Source organism: Schistocerca piceifrons, chromosome 5 (assembly GCF_021461385.2).
Source record: "Schistocerca piceifrons isolate TAMUIC-IGC-003096 chromosome 5, iqSchPice1.1, whole genome shotgun sequence".
In the NCBI taxonomy this organism is placed as follows: Eukaryota; Metazoa; Arthropoda; class Insecta; order Orthoptera; family Acrididae; genus Schistocerca; species Schistocerca piceifrons.
Window position 1 is genome coordinate 32016677 of NC_060142.1, and position 22257 is coordinate 32038933.

Sequence of the window (22257 nt, forward strand, 5' to 3'; positions counted from 1 at the left end):
CACCATTCTTAATACCTGTGTACATGCATAATTTTTTTCTTTTGTGTACATCTGCTGCAAAGTTCCTTTGGAATTATAAAAGTTTCATTGACTTGTATAATTCAATTTAAAAATCGGTACTTCAGTTTTGGATGCTCTCGTATTAATATTATGATCGTTAAATAGAACACGCATTATCATTATGAATGTCCACATTGCTATTATTTTCTCTGCGCAAAAGATGTGTCCGTCCATCTCTGCTTCTTTCACTCTCACCCATCAGCATTCTCTTTTAGGCATACAGTAAAACAAATATAGTTTCCGCATAATAATGGAAGTCGGAAGTCGTAGTTATTGAAAATGAAGAAATAAATAATTAGAAACTGAAGAAAAATTAGAAAATGAAGAAATAAAAAATTAGAAAAGTTTGGAAGGTAGGAGACGAGATACTGGCAGAAGTAAAGCTGTGAGTACCGGACGTGAGTCGTGCTTCGGTAGCTCAGATGGTAGAGCACTTGCCCGCGTAAGGCAAAGGTCCCGAGTTCGAGCCTCGGTCGGGCACAGAGTTTTAATCTGCCAGTTAGTTTCAATTAGAAACTTGCTTAAAATTTTCTGTTACTAGCAGCACATGACCACACACTTAGTCCTACAGGAAAGTAAGCGAAATAACGACGCCAGTATACAACTTTGTAACAGACTTCGTTACTATGATATGTTGATTTTTACTGCTGACAAAACGTAGCAGTTGTCGCATTGTAGGTGTCCGGTATGCGTGTTTCACTGCAAATAAACCAAGTAAACATGAAAGCCCCTAGAATACGATTTCATGAAATGTTGTTACTTTCATGTCTCATTTCTACCATAGCACTTGATCGCTGCACTCTTCGATTTTCGATGTTCAGGTATTGGAGATTTTAATTCTTGATATAGAATGAAACACCAGTGATATGATTCCTTTTGCCACTCTTAACGGCAACATACACACGTTATTTTCTCTTTGTGCACATTTATGGCAAAGTAGCTTCCGAATTACATAAGGGTCATTGGCATTCTTGTACAATTATTATTAAAAATCGGTACTTCAATCTTCGTGTTCATGTATTAAGCTCTCTTTGCTTTTGTAACTGTTTCCTAACACGGTTGTCGAACCACGGTAGGTCTTTTTCATACCTGACAATTTTTATCGGGACATGCCTGTCTAAAGCGTATGTACGACTTTCGGGAACTTTGTCTATTGATGCTCACCTTTGTCAGTGCTGGAGATGAAATATTCGTGCTGGCATGTCAAGTAATCTAAAATCTGTCCCTTGTTGTTCTTGCTGTACAGAAAGCTCTTTGTGCTTTTCTTTATATTCCTGTTCACATCCATATTGCCGTGCGGTATAGCCGCGCGGTCTTAGGCGTCTTGTAACGGTCCGCGCGGCTCCCGCCGTCGAAGGTTCGAGTCCTCCCTCGGGCATGGGTGTATATGTGTGTCGTCCATAGCGTAAGTTAGTTTGAGTTAGATTAAATAGTGTGTAAGCTTAGGGACCGATGACCTCAGTAACTTAGTCCCATAAGACCTTACCACAAATTTCCAAAACAGCCATATTAAGTTACGCTGTGGCGGCCCTATGATCACTAATTCACTGCTATGCGCAGACTGTCGAAAATTTTCGGATGTGTTTGTTCTCCAGCAGGTCTAAGATGTCGGTTCTCTGATCAACTGCAAAGTTACTCTTATTTTCGCGTAAGGCACTTAGAACCATTTCACGTGATTCTCTGCCCATATTACCCGTCTTCATCACTAGAGACGCCCAGTACATAGCTAATACGTTAAAGTCTTCACCTATTACTATAACATGACCAGGAAATATACGCGAAATATTCACCAACTTCCCCTCAACTCTTCCGCCACTACTTTAACTGAGGTAAGAGGCCTATAAAAGCATCCCATGAGCAAGTCCGATCCATCCTTAACACACATTATTTCGTTTTCTGAGTCTGTACTAATCTCACTAGACATTATCGTATTTTTATTGCTGTAAACACACCACCACCATCGTTCAACCTGTCTTTGTGATAAACATTCCAACATGAAATGTTAAGGTTTTCGTGGCCACTTGTTGATAAACGGCCTGTTGGCTTCTGTTTAGGGTTGTTTGGTCGTCGTTCGTCTGGTGATTTTTCTGACGTTTCGTCAGCACGACTGGCTGGAATTGTCAAAGTTTCACCCTCCTATGCTGATAGTGGACCTGAGCCGATCTCGCAGCCGCAAACTGCCGTATATGTACCTGGCACGCCAACGTCCGAAGGTTTCTCCGCTGTCATTTCCGGTGCGGTTGTCCTGCTACCTGCGACGTTCGTCCGTTTCAGCACGGGAAGTAACATGTGGACATTCTTACCATTTACAAGCGAGACTTGTCCGAAACTTTTCCATAAACGCTTTTGTAGTTAAATAATACTATATTAACGTTTGCTTCCTCCGATCTACTGTGAGGAATGGTACTCCGTCTGGACGCTGAAGGCATCTTATCGGGCCTGTGGAGGGATTGCTCTAACCTAGAAAGCGTACAGGTGCACGCCACACATACTCTGCTACCCTAGCCTCTTCCTACGTGTACTGCATGTCTATCGAATGTTTCGCCACAACGCTTGCGGTACAAAAGGCCGCAGAGGAAGGCTACTAAGCGGAGTGAACGAAATAACTGTTGCGCCAGTTATTACCCATGATTCGTAGTTTAGCTCCAGTGAAACTGAGTATGTCTGTACAACAAGTCAGTACACCTTTGTAAGCGTTTTGTGGGCAAACAGTTTCCATTACGCATCGTGTATCACCCCACCGGCGGAAGATGTAATCGAGTGCAGTCGTTCGGTTCCGATACAACTTCAGGACAGTGTATTACGCCTTCAAAACCTTAATGTGTAACGGAAAGCTGAATGAAAGAAAAATGCATTACTGAGCCACCGAAAATCCCCAGTGTCTGAGGCAGGTTATAACATCTGAAGCAATGGAGTGTGGACGTTTTGTGTGGAATCACTGGTAACTGTGTAATTGGCACTTACTTCATTGAGGATCCTTTAACGAGTAAATACCTACATGTATGTGATACCAGCACGATTGGTGCCCAGTTCTGTACTCGCCTGAGGTTAAGAAAGCGCTCATTAGCTCTTTCTTGGGCTGGATATACAGTTATCAGTTGACCTGCCCTTTCATTAGATATGACGCAATGTATTTTTCTCTTGTGTGAACTGGAAGTCTACGTACACGTTCCGACAAACCAAGATGATTTAAAACGTTGCATTGTTGCAGCGCGTGCAGTAGCATTGCAAGAATGACCCCTTTCCTTTGTCATTTCCTTTTTCTTGCTGTGCTGATGTTGTAATTTTATAGTGAGTGTTTGTATCTTGAAATTAAACACTTAGTTTTCCTCATGTGAAGTTACATTTCACAGTCTTTACACCTCAGTGACAAGAAGTCCCTGGCAAAAACGAGAGAAGGACTGTTAACGTAGTAACCTGGTAAATAATGATCGCTAGTATGCCACGCCCATCCCCTTCCAGTTGCAGTGTCGGTCAAACCACACGTAGCCAAGTCTGATTAGTTGTTGTTGTTGTTGTGGTCTTCAGTCCTGAGACTGGTTTGATGCAGCTCTCCATGCTACTCTATCCTGTGCAAGCTTTTTCATCTCCCAGTACCTACTGCAACCTACATCCTTCTGAATCTGCTTAGTGTATTCATCTCTTGGTCTCCCTCTCCGATTTTTACCCTCCACGCTGCCGCCCAATACTAAATTGGTGATTCCTTGATGCCTCAGAACATGTCCTATCAACCGATCCCTTCTTCTGGTCAAGTTGTGCCGCAAACTTCTCTTCTCCCCAATCCTATTCAATACTTCATTAGTTATGTGATCTACCCATCTAATCTTCAGCATTCTTCTGTAGCACCACATTTCGAAAGCTTCTATTATCTTCTTGTCCAAACTATTTATCGTCCATGTTTCACTTCCATACATGGCTACACTCCATACAAATACTTTCAGAAATGACTTCCTGACACTTAAATCTATACTCGATGTTAACAAATTTCTCTTCTTCAGAAACGCTTTCCTTGCCATTGCCAGTCTACATTTTATATCCTCTCTACTTCGACCATCATCAGTTATTTTGCTCCCCAAATAGCAAAACTCCTTTACTACTTTAAGTGTCTCATTTCCTAATCTATTTCCTTCAGCATCACCCGACTTAATTAGACTACATTCCATTATCCTTGTTTTGCTTTGGTTGATGTTCATCTTATATCCTCCTTTCAAGACACTGTCCATTCCATTCAACTGCTCTTCCAAGTCCTTCCAAGTCCTTTGCTGTCTCTGACAGAATTACAATGTCATCGGCGAACCTCAAAGTTTTGTTTAGTGTCAGTTCCAAACTTTTTTCAGCTACTGCCAGTTTGTTATCACACCCTCGTAGCCGTGTCAAGCTGAAGCGCCCCCTCAGACGACGCAACAGGTACGTTGATATCAGGAACGTCCGTATGATGCAGGAATCGGTAATGATACCAAAAATAAATAATTGTGATTGTTCTGGACCTGGTAATCGGATTCGTATCTTTGAGATCTGTAACAGTAAAAGCAGAAGCTGCTATTGTTCTATTTGAAGACTGATACCACTATCTCTATAATTAATAAAATTATGGAAAGGGCCTTTATCACAACTTATCCTAGTGAAAAGACAAATACAATACCTTAAATGGTGTCGTAAATATTTTAAATTTATGTATAGAGAGAGACGCAGTGAATGAAAATTTGTACTAAGACTGGGATCCGAACCCAGGCCTCTTTCTCACAAGGCACACGCACTAACTGCTACGTCACCGTCGCACAGTAGCTTTGCACACCTGCAGACAATACCCTGTCTTCCAAGTTCTCATTCACGCCTCACGCCTCAGCCCACTTGGTATGCGCCCAAAAAGTTTTTATTCGTTGCTTCAGTCTGCATTTATACATCGTAGATGTTTGAGACTTGAAAAAGTGTCTGGAACCGTATAATTTCATTTGAGTAAAAATATGACGTGAACAGCACCGTTCAGTGACCCTGCGTATTTCCTTTAAATCGTAATTTCGAGAAAGAAAGCTTCCAGAAGATTGTGCGAAAGTGAAATGGAAAACAGTTTTAAAATAATGGAAGTTGCAAAGTGAATGTCCTAGAGACGGGAAAACATGGGGCGTATCTGCTGTCGTTTCATAAAAGCCGAGATCCATTTCGTTTCGTCCCCAGCTGGTATGGGCTCTGTTGCGGGAAGTGCAGTGCTAGAGAGAGAGAGAGAGAGAGAGAGAGAGAGAGAGAGCAAGGGCGGCGCGGGGCTGCTGCGCGCATGCGCAGTGCGTTGACCGCCACCAGACGAGGCTGTTGGCCGCCCGCAATATTTTCATTGCAACTGCACTGAGAGTGTCTTTGGCCGAGAGCACGCTCTGCCGCACAAACGGCAAATGGAAACGCCTCGAATCTCCTGCTCGTGAGAGCTTGTGCGTGTGTGTCTGTCAGAGAGAGAGAGAGAGAGAGAGAGAGAAAGAGAGAGAGAGAGTGGAGACAGGGAGATAGAGAAAGAGAGAGAGAGAGAAAGACAGGGGGGGGGGGGGGGGGGAGACGGGTCAGAGCGCTGAACTGAAACAAAAACCACTGAAAAGAGGAAATTTAGGGAGAGTACCACCCGACCACGATATTATTGCACTTCACTTCCCATGGCCGTTGGAAAAATGCGGTGACGTTAAAAGGGAACAAGTATAGTGGTGACTAATGAAAACACTTCGCACTGTGAATGATTTCAAGACAGCTGTGCGTATATACTATAAAGTTGTTTAGCGTGTTTGCGTGAAATATCACGATATAAACTCATCATAAGTCGACCTAAGGACTCTCACTTCCAGGCATAATAATATTGTGGTCGACCAACAGTTCTTGTTTTGTTTTTCCCTGTATTATGTCGAGCCGCAGTGACAAATATAGGTGCAGATTATAGTTAAATAACGCGAAACGAGAAGCATTTAACCCATATTGGAATGAAACGAAAATATCCCATAATTTGCAAGATCTTATTCTGTCTCGAAAAGTATGGAACTCTGTGTTTCATCCACGTCCTCATATTACAGTATTTGAAAGGGTATTAGACGGGCAGAATCTCCATTTCATTTTACTCATCATAATCGATTGCACAAGTTACATTTTTTCTGTAGAGCACAACGAGTTTCGAGGCTTTACTGTCATTATCAAGTACAAATTTTTCTAGTGGTATTTTAAGTGATGTTAACGTGCGTACTTTTCTGATACTCTTGCCGTGGAGTCCTCTTTTATGGTCTTAGGGTACTGCGCATTATTCGTTATGTACAACCACGGACCCGCAAACCATCATTCATATTGTTTGTTTATGTGAAATCAAAATATGGTGCAAATATATTAGCGCGGCTTCCAGAAGAGATTGGTTCCAGTCAAAGGTATTCTATTCTCGTGCATTAGAAGAGAAAAAGACATTCCTGGCACTACGGAAGGAGTTAACAATCACAATCAAATGTGTGGGCATTATACCTGTTGCAGGTAACATCTCCCAAAAATAGTAAGATAAATTCTCAAACTCCGGAATTTACAAAATCGGATGTAAGACTTGCTCAAGTTACTACATGGGACAGACTGCTATAGCAACAAACATGAAAAACACTGGACACCCATTTACAAACACAGAAGAAGATCTTAACATACTCCATGACTCTTAGAAATTACATACAATTGATTTAATGGTGGAACTGGAAGTTTATGTGCACTAGAAGCAGCAAAGAGAAAAATTTCTCAGTGGCAGCCTAGACGGTGAATCGATTAAATATTCCACATGTTTCCTACTATGTAACAACTATAAATTATATAAATACTATAAAATGTTCATAGCTTCATACAAAGCGCTCGATATTTATAATAAAATATCATAAAATAGAATATAAAGCGTGATCGATAATTTAAGTTGTCAGTAGTGTTAGGATAGAACTTATAATTGGCAACTTGATATTAATAATGTAATCTATAAAAAAGTAAATAAAAACACAAGAGCATCTCTGCTTTTATGTAAAGTCCTTGGGAAGCCATAGCGTCTATATCCCTTACTGTATTTTTGATTCACATAACCATTCACCATGAGTGACGGTTTGCACGTGTGTACAATGAGGGTGGCACAGCGTCTTAAAGCCACAGAAGGTAACTACAAAAGAAGAGAGCTAGAATAACGCACACGCGTACATCACATAAAATACCAGGGTGACCGTTTGCAGTTGATACTGGGAATAAATTCTCGATGCGCTTCGTGATACGAATGAAAAACATAACTGGTGCAGTGTTTTATTATTTAAGACAACTGTTTCCGTTACTGCGCCGTATTTCCTTCCTGAAAAAGCATCTAAGCTAAGAAAAATAAAAATGTTTTGTAGGAATGAGTCTCTCTTCAGAATGGCAATCTGTATACATAGACCTACTGATTCATCATCGCCCAGTCCAAACCGCTAAGGATAGGAACTTGAAATTTGGAGAGCGTGTATATCTTATACCGTAGGCGTCGTTTAAGAGAGGATTCTTGGAAATTCCTTCGATAAGTGGCTGAAATAGGGAACGAAAAAGTTTTAGGAATCATCTGGTTATTAAGGCAGTTTTGAAGGAAGACGTGCGAAACTTGGTCTTTGGTTTCTCCCACCCCCTCCCCCCCACCAAGGGAGTGTAATATGGAATGAATAGTTTTATGATATTATTTCATTATGAAAGCATTTACAAAGCTAAATCTATGAAAAATTCTATGTGGCTTCTCGGTTGGAAATTAAAAAAAACCATACGTTTTTCACTGTTTGGAAATTCAACCCATAAGGGCCTGAAATGATGATAAATTTTTAAGAAAATGTTTGGTTATATTAAAATATCTTTAAAGCTAAATCTATCAATACTGGTATTTCACTTCTCGATTAGATGGTTTCTCTCAAACTATCTCTTCAAGGACTGAAAGGGCATGATTAATGAAAACGTTGGACTCCAGCCAGCAGAACCGTTTTCTTACCAGAAATGACCGTGATTCTATTACGTTAGTTAGCATGAAAACTATAGAAGGTTTTGCAATTTCTGAAAAACTTAAAATTTCGGCTAGAGAAAAATTCTGAAGATTGGTCCATTAAATTTCGGGCATGCTGCCGCGCAAATAAAATTTCCTCCACTGATGTTTCGGCCGCGTACCGTCCAGCCATCCTCAGAGTGAGTCACAAGAGTGACAACAAGATTCCATGCGCGGCCTTATATGCTCCACCGCGGTGGTACTGCGCATGCGGGTCACACATGCGAGAAGTTTAAGATTTTGAAGGTTGTTGATAATTTTGGTGTCAGGAACGTATGCTCTCCGGTTGTTCGTTACACGTGAATTACATTCCGTTTGATATCTTCTCGGCACATGTGTTCTGTCTGTATTGCACTGAAAATACAGACTGTGTGTCTCATTTGGAAACCAGCTTGTTTCGTTCGCTTACAGTACTCGCTGTTGCCAACAGAAATGCCGACTTTACTCTTCGCTCTAAAACTTACATTCAGCACTGGTCGGTCCTGCCTCAGGTCAGAAATTTTTCCGGCATTGTCAGTTGTACGTTAACGGTGGTAGACAGCGGTATAGGCGGAAATAACTGAAGAGTGGTCGGTCGGTCGGTATGCACGTCATGTGTGGGTTCGCTGGCTGCAGTTTAAGAGGAGCACCATACTGTGACGACAACGTCGTCACAGTATTTTAGCATCTGCCTGAGGGTCATCGCTCTATGTTTTCTGCTGTACGTTTTGGTGATTGCATATTTAAGACTTTTTCACTGTTGTGAAGGCGTTTTCACAGAAACAGAGGTAATCATTTAACAAATGAATAAATCTTAACTGTATTATTACCCAGAATTGAGCCACTTGAGTCCACGTGTCCCTGATACCAAAATACTCACAACTTACACATGAATAACATCCGAAATTTTGTTAGTGGATTTCGGGATAACACTGTCTACTAACACAAAGCGTTTGATGGTTTGTTGTAAACACAAAAATGTAGTTGAAAAGCAACATACAACGGTCAAAAGACGTGACTGACTTGAAATGCCTCTCACTACACTTGCTATGCAGCGAGCTTAGTAACGTACCAGTTGCGAACCAGAGTTTTACAAAAAGTCGATAGAGAATATTGTCTTTTGCTTAAATTCTAGTTGTTTATCTTCATATGTGTACTTCGAATTATCCTTTATTCTATACATCATATTGCGGAAGAGACTGTTTCCTCACATTCCGTATGTACCCTTCTTTTACTGTTATTAGGAGTGAGCGTTGTTAATGTGGCTCCCGAATTACTAAACAAACACAGCTACTACCCGGCCACCATTTTACTGCACTTCGACTCCCGTGGCCGTTATCGAAAACGCAGGAAACGTGGACAGTGGCGACTAAGGAAAACGTATTGCATTGTGATTTCAAGACAGTTGTGTATACACACTGAAGAGCAAAAGTAACTCGTACAGGCATACATATTCAAATACGGAGATATGTAAACCGGCAGAATATGGCGCTGCGGTCGGCAAAGCCTATGTAAGACGACTAGTGTCTGGCTCAGTTGTTAGATCGATTACTGCTGCTACAGCGGCAGGTTATCGAGATTTAAGTGAGTTTGAACGTGGCGTTATAGTCGGCGCACGAGCAATGGCGTACAGCATCTCCGAGGCAGCTATGAAGTGAGGATTTTCCCGCACGACCATTTCATGAGTGCACCTTGAATATCAGAAATCCGTCAAAACATCAAAGCCGGTCACGGTGGCCGAGCGGTTCTAGGCTCTTCAGTCTGGAACCACGCGGCTGCTGCGATCGCAGGTTCAAATCCTTACTCGGGCACGGATGTGGGTGATGTCCTTAGCTTAGTTAGGTCTAAGTAGTTCTAAGTCTATGGGACTGATGACCTCAGATGTTAAGTCCCATAGTGCTCAGAGCCATTCGAACCATTTTTTGAAAACGTAAAATCTCCAACATTGCCGTGACCAGATAAAGATCCTGCAAGAATGGAACCAACGATGACTGAAGAGAATCGTTCAGCCTGTCAGAAGTGCAACCCTTCCGCAAATTGCTGCAGATTTCAATGTTGTGCCATCAACAAGTGTCAGCGTGCGAACCATTCAACGAAACATCGTCGATAAGAGCTTTCGGAGGGAAACTACTACACGTGTACCCTTGATGACTGCACGACACAAAGCTTTACACGTCAGTTGGGCCCGACAACACCGACACTGGACTGTTGACGACTGGAAACATGTTGCCTGGTCGGACAAGTCGCGTTTCAAATTGTATCGAGAGGATGGACGTGTACGGGAATGGAGACAACCTGATGAATCCATGTGCCCTGCATGTCAGCAGGGGACTGTTCGAGGTTGTGGAGTCTGTGTAACGGTGTGGGGCGTGCTGGCGTTGGAGTGATATGGGACCCCTGATGCGTCTAGACGCGATTCTGACACGTGATACGTACGTAAGCGTCCTGTCTCATTACCTGCGTCCATTCATGTCCGTTGTGCATTCCGACTGACTTGCGCAATTCCAGGAGGACAATGCGACACCCCACATGTCCAGAACTGCTACAGAGTGACTCCAGGAACATGTTTTCTAAGCTTAAACACTTCCGCTGGCCACCAAACTCCCCAGACAAAAATGTTATTGAGCGTATCTGGGATGCCTTGCAACGTGCTGTTCAGAAGAGATCTCCAACCCCTCGTAGTCTTACGGATTTATGGACAGCCCTGCAGGATTCGTGGTGTCAGTTCTCTCCAGCAATACTTCAGACATTAGTCGAGTCCATGTCACGTCGTGTTGCGGTACTTCTGCGTGCTGGCGGCGGCCCTACACGATATTAGCCAGGTGTACCAGTTTCTTTGGCCCGTCAGTGTATTATCATGTGGTTCAGCGTGTCCTCGAGAAATATTATGGTTCAAATGGCTCTGAGCACTAAGGGACTTAACATCTGTGGTCATCAGTCCTCTAGAACTTAGAACTACTTAAACCTAACTAACCTAAGGGCATCACACACATCCATGCCCGAGGCAGGATTCGAACCTGCGATCGTAGCAGTCGTGCGGCTCCGGACTGAGCGCCTAGAACCGCGAGACCACCGCGGCCGGCAGAAATATTTTGCTAAAAACTCACGATAAGCCGACAGAAGCGTCCTCACACCCAGGTGACATAATATTTTGGTCGTCTAATACAACGGCAATGGCTCATGGAGAATGAAATTGATGGCAGAACTGAATACGAAGAACGTATATAGAACGTAAACATCAAATGATTTATTCCTGCACGAGCTCATATAGTAATAGCAATAACAGTAATAACGTTTTGTTATAATAATTTAGAAATACAAATTAATGTAACCAGTGAATCGCCTACCCACGCTCTCATTCTTCACACAAGCAAATAAATTTCATTCTATCCTTCCTCTTGCCTTGTGTCCCAGTGATTCCCGAATTTTACGCACACGAGACAGACTCAGTTACCAGAGCTGTGTTCCGTAATTCAGTCTACGCTATGTTTGTGCAACAGCGATTTTCAGTGCTGTGATGTGATGTAGCAACGCAATATGTTGGCGATTGATTGTAGCTTATTATTAATACCCTAATGTTCCTTGTTAAAGACATAGTGAAATCGATGTTCACCTATCCGTATGTAGGCGATATTTCTATAGTAAGAGAATCTTAACCGCTAACCGAGCTAACCTGTTGTTCTTGTGCTGTTGAGTACTTAGTTCTTAACTGCGATTTTCTGAGGGCACAGCCAGTGAGATGGGTGTTCGGCGGTACGCTTTTTGTAGTCACGAAGTGTACTTCATCAGTAATGAAGCGTTCTTTAAGGTCGTTACAGTCTCTGGCAACTTCACGTCAAAATGATATTTCAATCCCTTTGTACTTACGTAATAGCCAACGGCCTTGCCGCAGAGATAACACCGGTTCCCGTCAGATCACCGAAGTTAAGCGCTGTCGGGCTAGGCTAGCACTTGGATGGGTGACCATCCGGCCTTACGAGCGCTGTTGGCAAGCGGGGTGCACTCAGCCCTTGTGAGGCAAACTGAGGAGCTACTTCACTGAGAAGTTGCTGCTCCGGTCTCGGAAACTGACCTACGGGGGCCGGCCGCGGTGGTCTCACGGTTCTAGGCGCGCAGTCCGGAACCGCGCGACTGCTACGGTCGCAGGTTCGAATCCTGCCTCGGGCATGGCTGTGTGTGATGTCCTTAGGTTAGTTAGGTTTAAGTAGTTCTAAGTTCTAGGGGACTGATGACCACAGAAGTTAAGTCCCATAGTGCTCAGAGCCATTTTTTTGACCTACGGGGGAGCGGTGGGCTGATCGCTTGCCCCTCCATATCCGCATCCAGTGATGCCTTTGGGCTGAGGATGACACGGCGGCCAGTCGGTGCCATTGGGCTTTCATGGCCTGTGCGGGAGGAGTTTAGTTTAGTTTTAGTACTTACGTAACGGATATACAACGGTTACCTGGAAATTCCGATTTGAATAGACGTATTGTGGTACTGCAATTAGTAACACAGAGTAAATTATACGATTTTGTTGCTAATAATTTTCTTCAAGGCTATAGCTGCGACACAAACTTACTGCAGCTATATCACATACGAAGAAGAAGAAAAAAATCGCACCACGAAGTAATTATCCGAATGCACGGAAATCGGTAAATGTGATGTACGTCTACACACAAACAGACAGTTACACTCAGAAAAATGGATGACTTATTCAAGAGAAAGAGATTCACAAATTGAGCAGGCCAGTAACGAGTTAATCACCTCTGGCCCTTGTGCAAGCAGTTATTCGGAATGGCATTGATTGATAGAGGCGCTGAATGTCTTAGTCAGTGATACCGTACCAAATTCTGTGCATTGGTGCATTAGATCTTCAAAATCCCGAACTGGTTGGGAGGCCCTACCCATAATGCTCGTTGGCAGACTGGGTTCAGTTCGAAGCGGGACTTATCGCTAAGTACAGTTCTACTCCAGTTATGAGATTCCAGGCCGAAGACGTCTCTGGAGACGCACTGGACAATGGTGGGACGCCAGCTTGACTGACACCCGCCATTCGGGCCTGAAAATCGGCGTTATCGGCAAATCTGGCATTATCATAACGAATCAGCAACGTTCTTCGCTAAGAAAATGGAATGTAATTTTTGCTCTTACCTTGATTGATTATCTCAGATTTCCAGAAGTAAAGCACATCGCTACAACCACGCAGCCACACGGCGATCAACGACACATGTTCTATCTTCTCTCTCGCCTGAGCAGTTCCAGGTAGATCGAAAGTATCTTGTTGTGGCAACTATAATATGCCAAGGAACTACAAGTCGAAGTCGCATGCTGCACCTCCAAAATGGATGGTGGAGATCTCATACGAACAACATGTTGCAGGGCATCCCAGATATGCTCAATAACGTTCATGTCTGGGGAGTTTGGTGGCCAGTGGAAGTGTTTAAAGTCAGAAGAGTGTTCCTGGAGCCACTCTGTAACAATTCTGGACGTGTGGAGTTCGCATTGTCCTGCTGGAACTGTAAATGTCCATCGAACTGCACAATAGACATGAATGGAAGAAGTGATCAGACAGGATACTTACGTACGTGTCACCTTTCAGAGTCGTATCTAGACGTATCAGAGGACCCATATCACACCAACTGCACACGGCCCACATCATTGCAGAACCTCCACCAGCTTGAACAGTACCCTGCTGACATGAGGATCCATGGATTCATCAGGTTTTCTCCATACCCGCACACGTCCATCCGCTCGGTACCATCTGAAACGAGACTCCTCCGACCAGGCAACATGTGTCCTGTCATCAAAAGTCCAATTTTGTTGTTGACGGGGCCAGGCGAGGCGCAAAGCTTAGTGTCGTGCAGTTATCAAGGGTACACGAGTGGGCCTTCGGCTCCGAAAGTCCATACAGATTATGTTGGGAAGGGTCGCACTTCTGTCACATCGAACAATCCTCTTCATTCGTCGTTGGTCGATTCTTGCTGGATCTTTTTTCCGGCCAAAGCGATGTCGGAGATTTTATGTTTCACCGGATTTGTGATATTCACGGTACATTCGTGAAATGGTCGTGGGGGAAATTCCGCACTTCAACGCTACCTCGGAGATGCTGTGTCCCATTGGTCGTGCGCCGACAATAACAGACGTTCAAACTCACTTAAAACTTGAAACCCTGCCACTGTAGCAGCAGTAACTGATCTAACAACTGCGCGAGATGCTTGTTGGCTTATAGGGTGTATAGGCGTTGCCGACCGCAGCGCCGTATTCTGTTTACATACCGGATGATCAAAAAGTCAGTATAAATTTGAAAAATGAATAAATCAAGGAACAATGTAGATAGTGAGGTACAAGTTGACACACATGCTTGGAATGCCATGGGGTTTTATTTGAACTAAAAAATACAAAAGTTGAAAAAATGACCGACAGATGGCGCTTCATCTGATCAGAATAGCAATAATTAGCATAACAAAGTAAGCCAAAGCAAAGATGATGATGTTTACAGGAAATGCTCAATGTGTCCACCATCATTCCTCAACAATAGCTGTAGTCGAGGAATAATGTGGTGAACAGCACTGTAAAGCATGTCCGGAGTTATGGTGAGGCATTGGCGTCGGATGTTGTCTTTCAGCATCCCTAGAGATGTCGGTCGATCACGATATACTTGCGACTTCAGGTAACCCCAAAGCCAATAATCGCAATGACTGAGGTCTGGGGACCTATGAGGCCAAGCATGACGAAAGTGGCGGATGACCACACGATCATCACCAAACGACGCGCGCAAGAGATGTTTAACGCGTCTAGCAATATGGGGTGGAGCGCCATCCTGCATAAACATCGTTAGTTCCAGCAGGTGTTTATCAGCCAGACTGGGGATGATGCGATTCTGTAAGATATCGGCGTACCTCTCATCCGTCACGGTAGCAGTTAGAAAACCAGAATCACGCATTTCCTCGAAGAAGAAAGGCCCGATAACAGTAGATGTGGTAAATCCAAGCCATACCGTGACTTTCTCGTCGTGCAGTGGAGTTTCCAAGACAGTTCTAGGACTTTCGGTAGCCAAAATTCTGCAGTTGTTGGCGCTGACAGACCCTCGGAGCGTGAAATGAGCTTCGTCGGTCCACAACACGTTACTCAGCCAATCGTCATCTTCCTCCATCTTTTGAAACGCCCACACTGCAAATGCCCTCCGCTTCACTAAATCGCCAGGTAACAGTTCATGATGCCGAGGGATTTTGTAGGGACAGCATCGGAGAGTACGCTTAAGTGCCAACCAAACAGTAGTGTATGGAATGCCGGTGCGACGTGCGACTGCACGAGCGCTGACTTCCCCGTGCATAGACGAACTCGCTACAGTCTCCATTTCTTCCTCAACTGTCTCAGCAGCATTACGCCGTGTGACATGCTGCGACTGCTGGCGCATCTGATTCTCTCTCTTTTTTTTTTTTTTTTTTTTTTTTTCCTTTATTGAATTTCAATTCCCCCCGAAGGGGGCGGGCTGGCAGCAGCTTAGGACGCCGCTCTGCAGCCTACAGGTTTTCTGACAAAGAGCAGGGGAATAAATAATAATAAAAAACAGGCGATGAAATTGGGGACTCATTGAGTAACAAGGTGAAAAGAAAATGGGGAAATGAAAACAAACAACAGAGGGATGATGAAGCGAATAAAAATACATATGGAGCAGACAGAGGAAACAATAGACAATTAAAAAAACATGGCGACAGTCTGGATTCTGTTCGCAAAGTATATAAAACGCACACCCAGCGACAGCATGGTTTCTGTTCGCAACACAACACTGAATAGTCACTACAACACAGCACGAAAAAGTCGGCAAAGGTGACACCACAGTCGAGAGCAGGTGGGGGGAAACTGAACAGGAGATGGGAAAACAAAAAGGGGGGGAAAGGAGAGTAAAAGCGAAGGGGGGGGGAACCGGGAAAGGAGCTGATGGAGGATGAGGACCCATAAGAGGGGTGGGGGGCAGACGCGACAGGGAGGGGGGTAGGCAGAGGAGGGGAATACAAAAGGACTGGGGGGGAGAAGGGTGGTAGGGAGAGGTGTAGTGGGGAGGAAACAGGACGGAAGGGGGGGGGAGGAGGGAGCCCAGGGAAAGGACAGAGGAAAGGAGGGGGAGGGAGGATCAGAGTTGATAGGAAGGATAAATGGAGGGAGAGAGGGCATCATCCGGGAGGGGGAGTTGACGGAAGCCACCTTGGGAAAGGAGATGGAGGGTGTAGAGATGGAGGGTAGGGGGGACACAACGGTGAAGACGGGGCAGGGGGCGAGGATGGGAGAGGAGAGGAGCAACCAGGGGGTGAGGGGGTTCAAGACGGCGGGAGGTGTAGAGGATGCGGATATGTTCGAGGAAGAGGAGCAGATGGGGGAAAGGAATGAGATCATAGAGGAGCCGCATGGGGGACGGGAGGCGGATACGGAAGGCGAGGCGGAGTGCAGGACGCTCAAGGATCTGGAGGGACTGATAGAATTTGGGGATTCTCTCTCTCATTACAGCTCCTTTTATACACGTCCGTCATGCGTAGTCACTGACGGTTTGCTGTCCAGCGCCATCTGTCGGACGTTTTGTGAACTTTCTTTTTGTTATAATAAAACCCCATGTCATTCCAAGCATGTGTGTCAATTTTTACCGCCCTATCTACATTATTCCATGGTTTATTAAGTTTTCTAATTTATACTGACTTTTTGAACACCCGGTATATCTGTATTTGAATATGCTTGCCTATACCAGTTTCTCTGAAGCTTCAGTGCATGTCCGAAGGAACAGACACCACGCATTCATACATATGACGTTTGCTACGTTGCTGTTGAATCTACGGCTTGCTTACGACAATCCTTCGACTTCGATCGAACTGGACCGTGTCGCGGGTGACCGTTGCCCCCGAGAGTTGTGATTGTCTTGTGGCGCCGACTGCAGGTGACGGGAGTGCGTTGGCTGTCTGTTGCAGGGTTCCGGCGAGCTGGCGAGTGAGCGGCGGCAGCGGCAGCGGCAGCGGCAGCGGCGGCCATGCACACCAACGTCAACGTGGAGCGCAACTCGTGGCGCCTGCCGCCGGACGAGACCGTGCAGGTGGCCGACCCGCGCTCCAAGAGCGTCGAGGTAGGCAGCCGCCGGCCGCCAGCCGCTGCTCAGCGCGCCCTCTCTACGCACACTGCCGTCCACAGCTAAAGCGACGAAAGCAAGTTCTGCAAGGCTGCGTTTATGTTCCCGCAAAGTAGTATAAACAGATGATAGTAATGAATACAGAACGCAAACATGAATGATGTTGAGACAGTAACGCCAATTCTTCCTGCACAGCTGCTCGCTCTTTTGCAGAGCGGTTGGTGGATGCTGACGTGATGCAAGCGGTCTCCCTAGTGCATCCCAGAGAGAGCACGCCACGACATGCGTGCAGTAACTTCCACTTCCAAGAAAACATCAGCCACCAGTGCTCTTTCAGGTCGAGCCTTATAGTCCATCACTGCGACGTTTGGTCCCGCAGTGCCCCACAACAATAGCAAGTGCGGTCCCAACATCTCGTCACGATACCTGACAGCAGTTAAACCTCGCCGATTCACCTGTACAATTTCAAGAAGAGGGGTTCGTGCGGTAAACATAATCCCTGCCCTCACCATTAGGGATCATCCTCGATACCTGTCTCTCTCTGTATTGTTTGGGTCCTGAAATTGTGGCCGGCCGGAGTGGCCGAGCGGTTAAAGGCGCTACAGTCTGGAACCGCACGACCGCTACGGTCGCAGGTTCGAATCCTGCCTCGGGCATGGATGTTTGTGATGTCCTTAGGTTAGTTAGGTTTAAGTAGTTCTAAGTTCTAGGGGACTTATGACCACAGAAGTTGAGTCCCACAGTGCTCAGAGCCATTTGAACCTGAAATTGTGTTCCAAGTTCTCTCCAGATGTGGCCATCGATAATCATTCTCCAGACTAAATCGGGATTCGTCTGTGAAAACAACAAATTGTCCCAATGTTCGACCGTCCTGTGGTATGACTTCACTCTAGACGTTCCCTTCTGTGAAGGATCGTTAGAAGTAGACATACAGCAGGTCTCCGACAATAAAGGCTACTCTGCCAATGTCTTCTATACACACGTCCAGTGGATGCTGGGAGCTCAAATGTCAGTTTCTGTGCAGTACTAAGATGATACTGCCCTGCCCATACAGCCAAATAACAGTTCTCTCTTCTGGAATCACACATGGTCGGTGCTGCCCTGGTCTCCTGGGTACAGCTTCGGTCTCTCTAAAATGTCCCCACATCCGTGAAATAACGGAACGATTCACATCAAGCCATCGGACCAAATCAGTTTGCGACTGTCCTGGTTGCTTTCTTTCTATGGCCCTCCATCACAGAGAGTCTGGTAGGCGTCTTCTCTGTGCCATACTGCACCTCTTTTAACGTCATACACAGCGATTATGGATGTGGAGCTGGCAGACAGTACCTCGTTTCGTACCTGTCATCGTAGGCATCCTCCGCTGACCCGTATGCGATCTGTGCAGAACACGATCGCACGGACATCTAGTCCACAATGAGATTCTCACTCTGCAGCGGAGTGTGCGCTGTTATGAAACTTCCTGGCAGACTAAAACTGTGTGCCCGACCGAGACTCGAACTCGGGACCTTTGCCTTTCGCGGGCAAGTGCTCTACCATCTGAGCTACCAAAGCACGACTTTCTTTCAGGAGTGCTAGTTCTGCAAGGTTCGCAGAAGAGCTTCTGTAAAGTTTGGAAGGTAGGAGACGAGATACTGCCAGAAGTAAAGCTGTGAGTACCGGGCGTGAGTCGTGCTTCGGTAGCTCAGATGGTAGAGCACTTGCCCGCGAAAGGCAAAGGTCCCGAGTTCGAGTCTCAGTCGGACACACAGTTTTAATCTGCCAGGAAGTTTCATATCTAGTCCACAGTTTGTAGGATTATATCGTGAATTAGACACCGAATAGGGAAACAGCGGTTTGTTGCTTTACTTTTCGACACCAGTGTAGTTGCCTCAGCTGTTATTTTTCTTAATCGCTTACACCTAACCAGCGTCTTAATGTTCATTTACAAGTTCCGTAAAACACGCAACAAAAGACGCGCTTAGGTGAACGGTAAAAGTCACGGGTTGTGGAAGACCCACAAGCAGCAGTTCTGCAAACGTATTTATCATGACGTCGAGGGCTAAGCACTCCTTGCTTTCTCTGTGGCCGCTCTATTATAAACGGTCCACCCGTTATAAACAGTCCACCCGAAAAATTATAAGAACTGATTTCATTCCTGGCACGTAAGCTCAATAACTACAGTAGCAGCTTCAACTAATAACTGTGTTATGAACTGAGGAAACTACAACTGTCTAGCCGTAAATGTGTTTTCTTTGATTGGTCTGGGAGATGATTCACCAGAACTACAACATACAAAATATTAGTTCACTTTATTATATGAATGAATAAAAAGATTCACTTAACTTGATACAGTCCTCTAGCACAAGACTGCTTGATAATTTACAACTGTCATTGACTATTGAAGCATTACTTGATGCACTAATGAAGAACTCTTCTCTTGAAGTACAGTGTTCAGTGTTTACGAACGTACATTTCCATCTGAGACTCGATGATGCCGACTGCTTCACGAACTGCGGCAGAGCGCTTCCATGCTCGGCTGTATATTGACCTCCGTGAGGGGGTGCTGCTGCGCTGAGTGAGAGGGCGTGTCTTCTGCAGCCACTCCCATTCGTCGCTACGGATTGCAGAGAGACATCGCTAACGCCTGTGCTACAGATGTGCGTTGCCCACTGTGGTGTAGCACCGCCAGACACCACACTTGCTAGGTAGTAGCTTTTAAATCGGCCGCGGTCCGCTAGTATACGTCGGACCCGCGTGTCGCCACTATCAGTGATTTCAGACCGAGCGCCGCCACACGGCAGGTCTACAGAGACTTACTAGCACTCGCCCCAGTTGTACAGCCGACGTTGCTAGCCATGGTTCACTGAGAATTACGCTCTCAACTGCCGACGCGATAGTTAGCATAGCCTTCAGCTAAGTCAATTGCTACGACCTAGCAAGGCGTCAATTATCCTTGGCTATGTATCTAATGAAGCATACCTCACGCCAGCCTGCGTGAGTTTAAGCGCGTGCCTTTCGGTTACCCGTCACTGTGGACTGGCTGTCATGTCAGTCCGCCCGCATCTCGTGGTCGTGCGGTAGCGTTCTCGCTTCCCACGCCCGGGTTCCCGGGTTCGATTCCCGGCGGGGTCAGGGATTTTCTCTGCCTCGTGATGGCTGGGTGTTGTGTGATGTCCTTAGGTTAGTTAGGTTTAAGTAGTTCTAAGTTCTAGGGGACTGATGACCATAGATGTTAAGTCCCATAGTGCTCAGAGCCGTTTGAACCATTTTTTTCTTGTCAGTCCACAACACCCACTGTGGTGTAGCACCGCCATTTTTGGGTTATACCACAAATTGTAAACAACAGATATGCATTTGATCGGTCACTTCTCAGCAGACTGTGTTAAGTAGTGGAGGTGCTACAATAGTATGTCAACATTGTTGTGTAATTGATCGCAAAGAATCAATGAACTGAAGATCAAATGTTCAAGACGTTCTCCACAATATTTTAAAGAAGAGAACAGTATTATATAAAGTTTGTCCTACACTGCCTGATTCCAGAACAGAAACAACGATGTGTGGACGCCTACCGCAACTTGATCGAAATTAAAAATGCAGACAAATTTTTTCTGGATAAAACTTGCTGTTATCAGTATGAACCTACCATAAACGACAGAGTGCAGAGTGGTTCTCCAGTGGTTTGCCAGTACATGAAGGTGCAAATGTGACATGCCAAATGAACATCACCCAAAAAGGGCCTTCCTTCAGTTTCAGATAGCTGTATGAATATTCTATACGTTGCACTCATGTTGGACACCCCAAGCATCTAACAATCATCCTAACTTATCTCTACCTTTTATTACCGCAGTCTCGAAACTTTTTGGCCTAACAGTTTGTGCCATGACAATGAATAACACAAAAGAAGAAAACTGCAATTATGGGTGCAAAAATGGATGAATAGACGGTGGCCAAAGGGAAGCTTGAAATATATTCGAAAATAACTTTTCTGAAAGGACGAATACACGTCAAGAAATTAAATGAGAATGAAGGAGCATAATTACCGATTCTGCTGGACTTCTCTATGCACATTAATGACGCAGAAACTGCGATGGGAAAAACAAGTATTTCTTTGGAGAAGTCATCGTCTACTATAAGATTCCATGCCACAGGTGATTTGAAGATTGGCAAAAAATTACAGTTTTACAACGTAAACATCCTCACTCCCAGCAACACTTCTCTTTGATGACTCAACGACATGTCTTTTGTGGTAGAATTGTGACTGCAAGGTTTTTATTTTCTTTTTATTAGTTTGTTTGTTTCATATTCCATGGTTTGTGTGCACAAAGATCACAGTGATATGGAACGAATCATTTTATACTCACGTCACATATCTTTTGTAAATATGGTCCATGCTGACCATTTGCAAGTGTTTTCTTTAAAAAAGTTATACATATGTCGCTTAATAATTCCTACCTACTATGGTACTTTCACATGTTACAATAATAAAAATTCTTGTTTGGAACAGAACAAGTTGTCAAAGAGACACTTTTCGACTTTGCTTTCAAATTTTATTTGGTGTCTGTCACACATATTGTATCACTGCATAAGTTACCAAAACCCGAAACATTGTCCATCTGTCTTTGTATTAAGGTAACCTTTAGTGTGGAATAACAGATGTTACTTTTATTCTGGTATTGCAACTGTGTACATCAACAAACTTCTTAAGGGAATAATTACAATGTGAAGCAGTAGTCAAAATGACTAATTCCTTAAACAGATGTCTACGAGATGATCGTGGTTGAGCGCCATATATTATTCTTACAGCATGCTCTTCAGCAAGTAATCCTTTATTTCTTAAAGATGAATTCCCAAGAGCATTATTCCATATGACATTATTGAATGAAAATATTTAAAATATTAAATATTACTGATTTGTCTGTCTCCAAGATATGCAATGATTTTAAGCACAAATGTAGCTGAACTAAGTTGTTTTTCCAGTTCCAGAATGTGCTTTTTCCAGCATGAAATTCTCTTCAGTATGGACACTTAAAAATTTGGAAGTTTCCATCTTATTTAGCATTTCCTCAAAATATGTTACACATATCATTTGGGCAGTACCTCTGCACATGTA

General features: G+C 44.5%; 1 protein-coding gene and 1 pseudogene across 1 annotated transcript in view; both read left to right on the forward strand.

Moving 5' to 3' along the window:
• The window catches only part of LOC124798538 (inactive dipeptidyl peptidase 10), a 1422769-nt gene that overhangs the window by 895594 nt on the left and 504918 nt on the right, over positions 1-22257 (forward strand). Inside the window, exon 4 of the mRNA XM_047261988.1 lies at positions 17011-17162. Coding sequence (XP_047117944.1) covers positions 17070-17162 — 93 coding nt within the window. The 5' untranslated portion in view covers positions 17011-17069. The remainder of the gene's footprint in view (positions 1-17010; positions 17163-22257) is intronic.
• LOC124799438 lies at positions 11945-12062 on the forward strand (annotated as a pseudogene).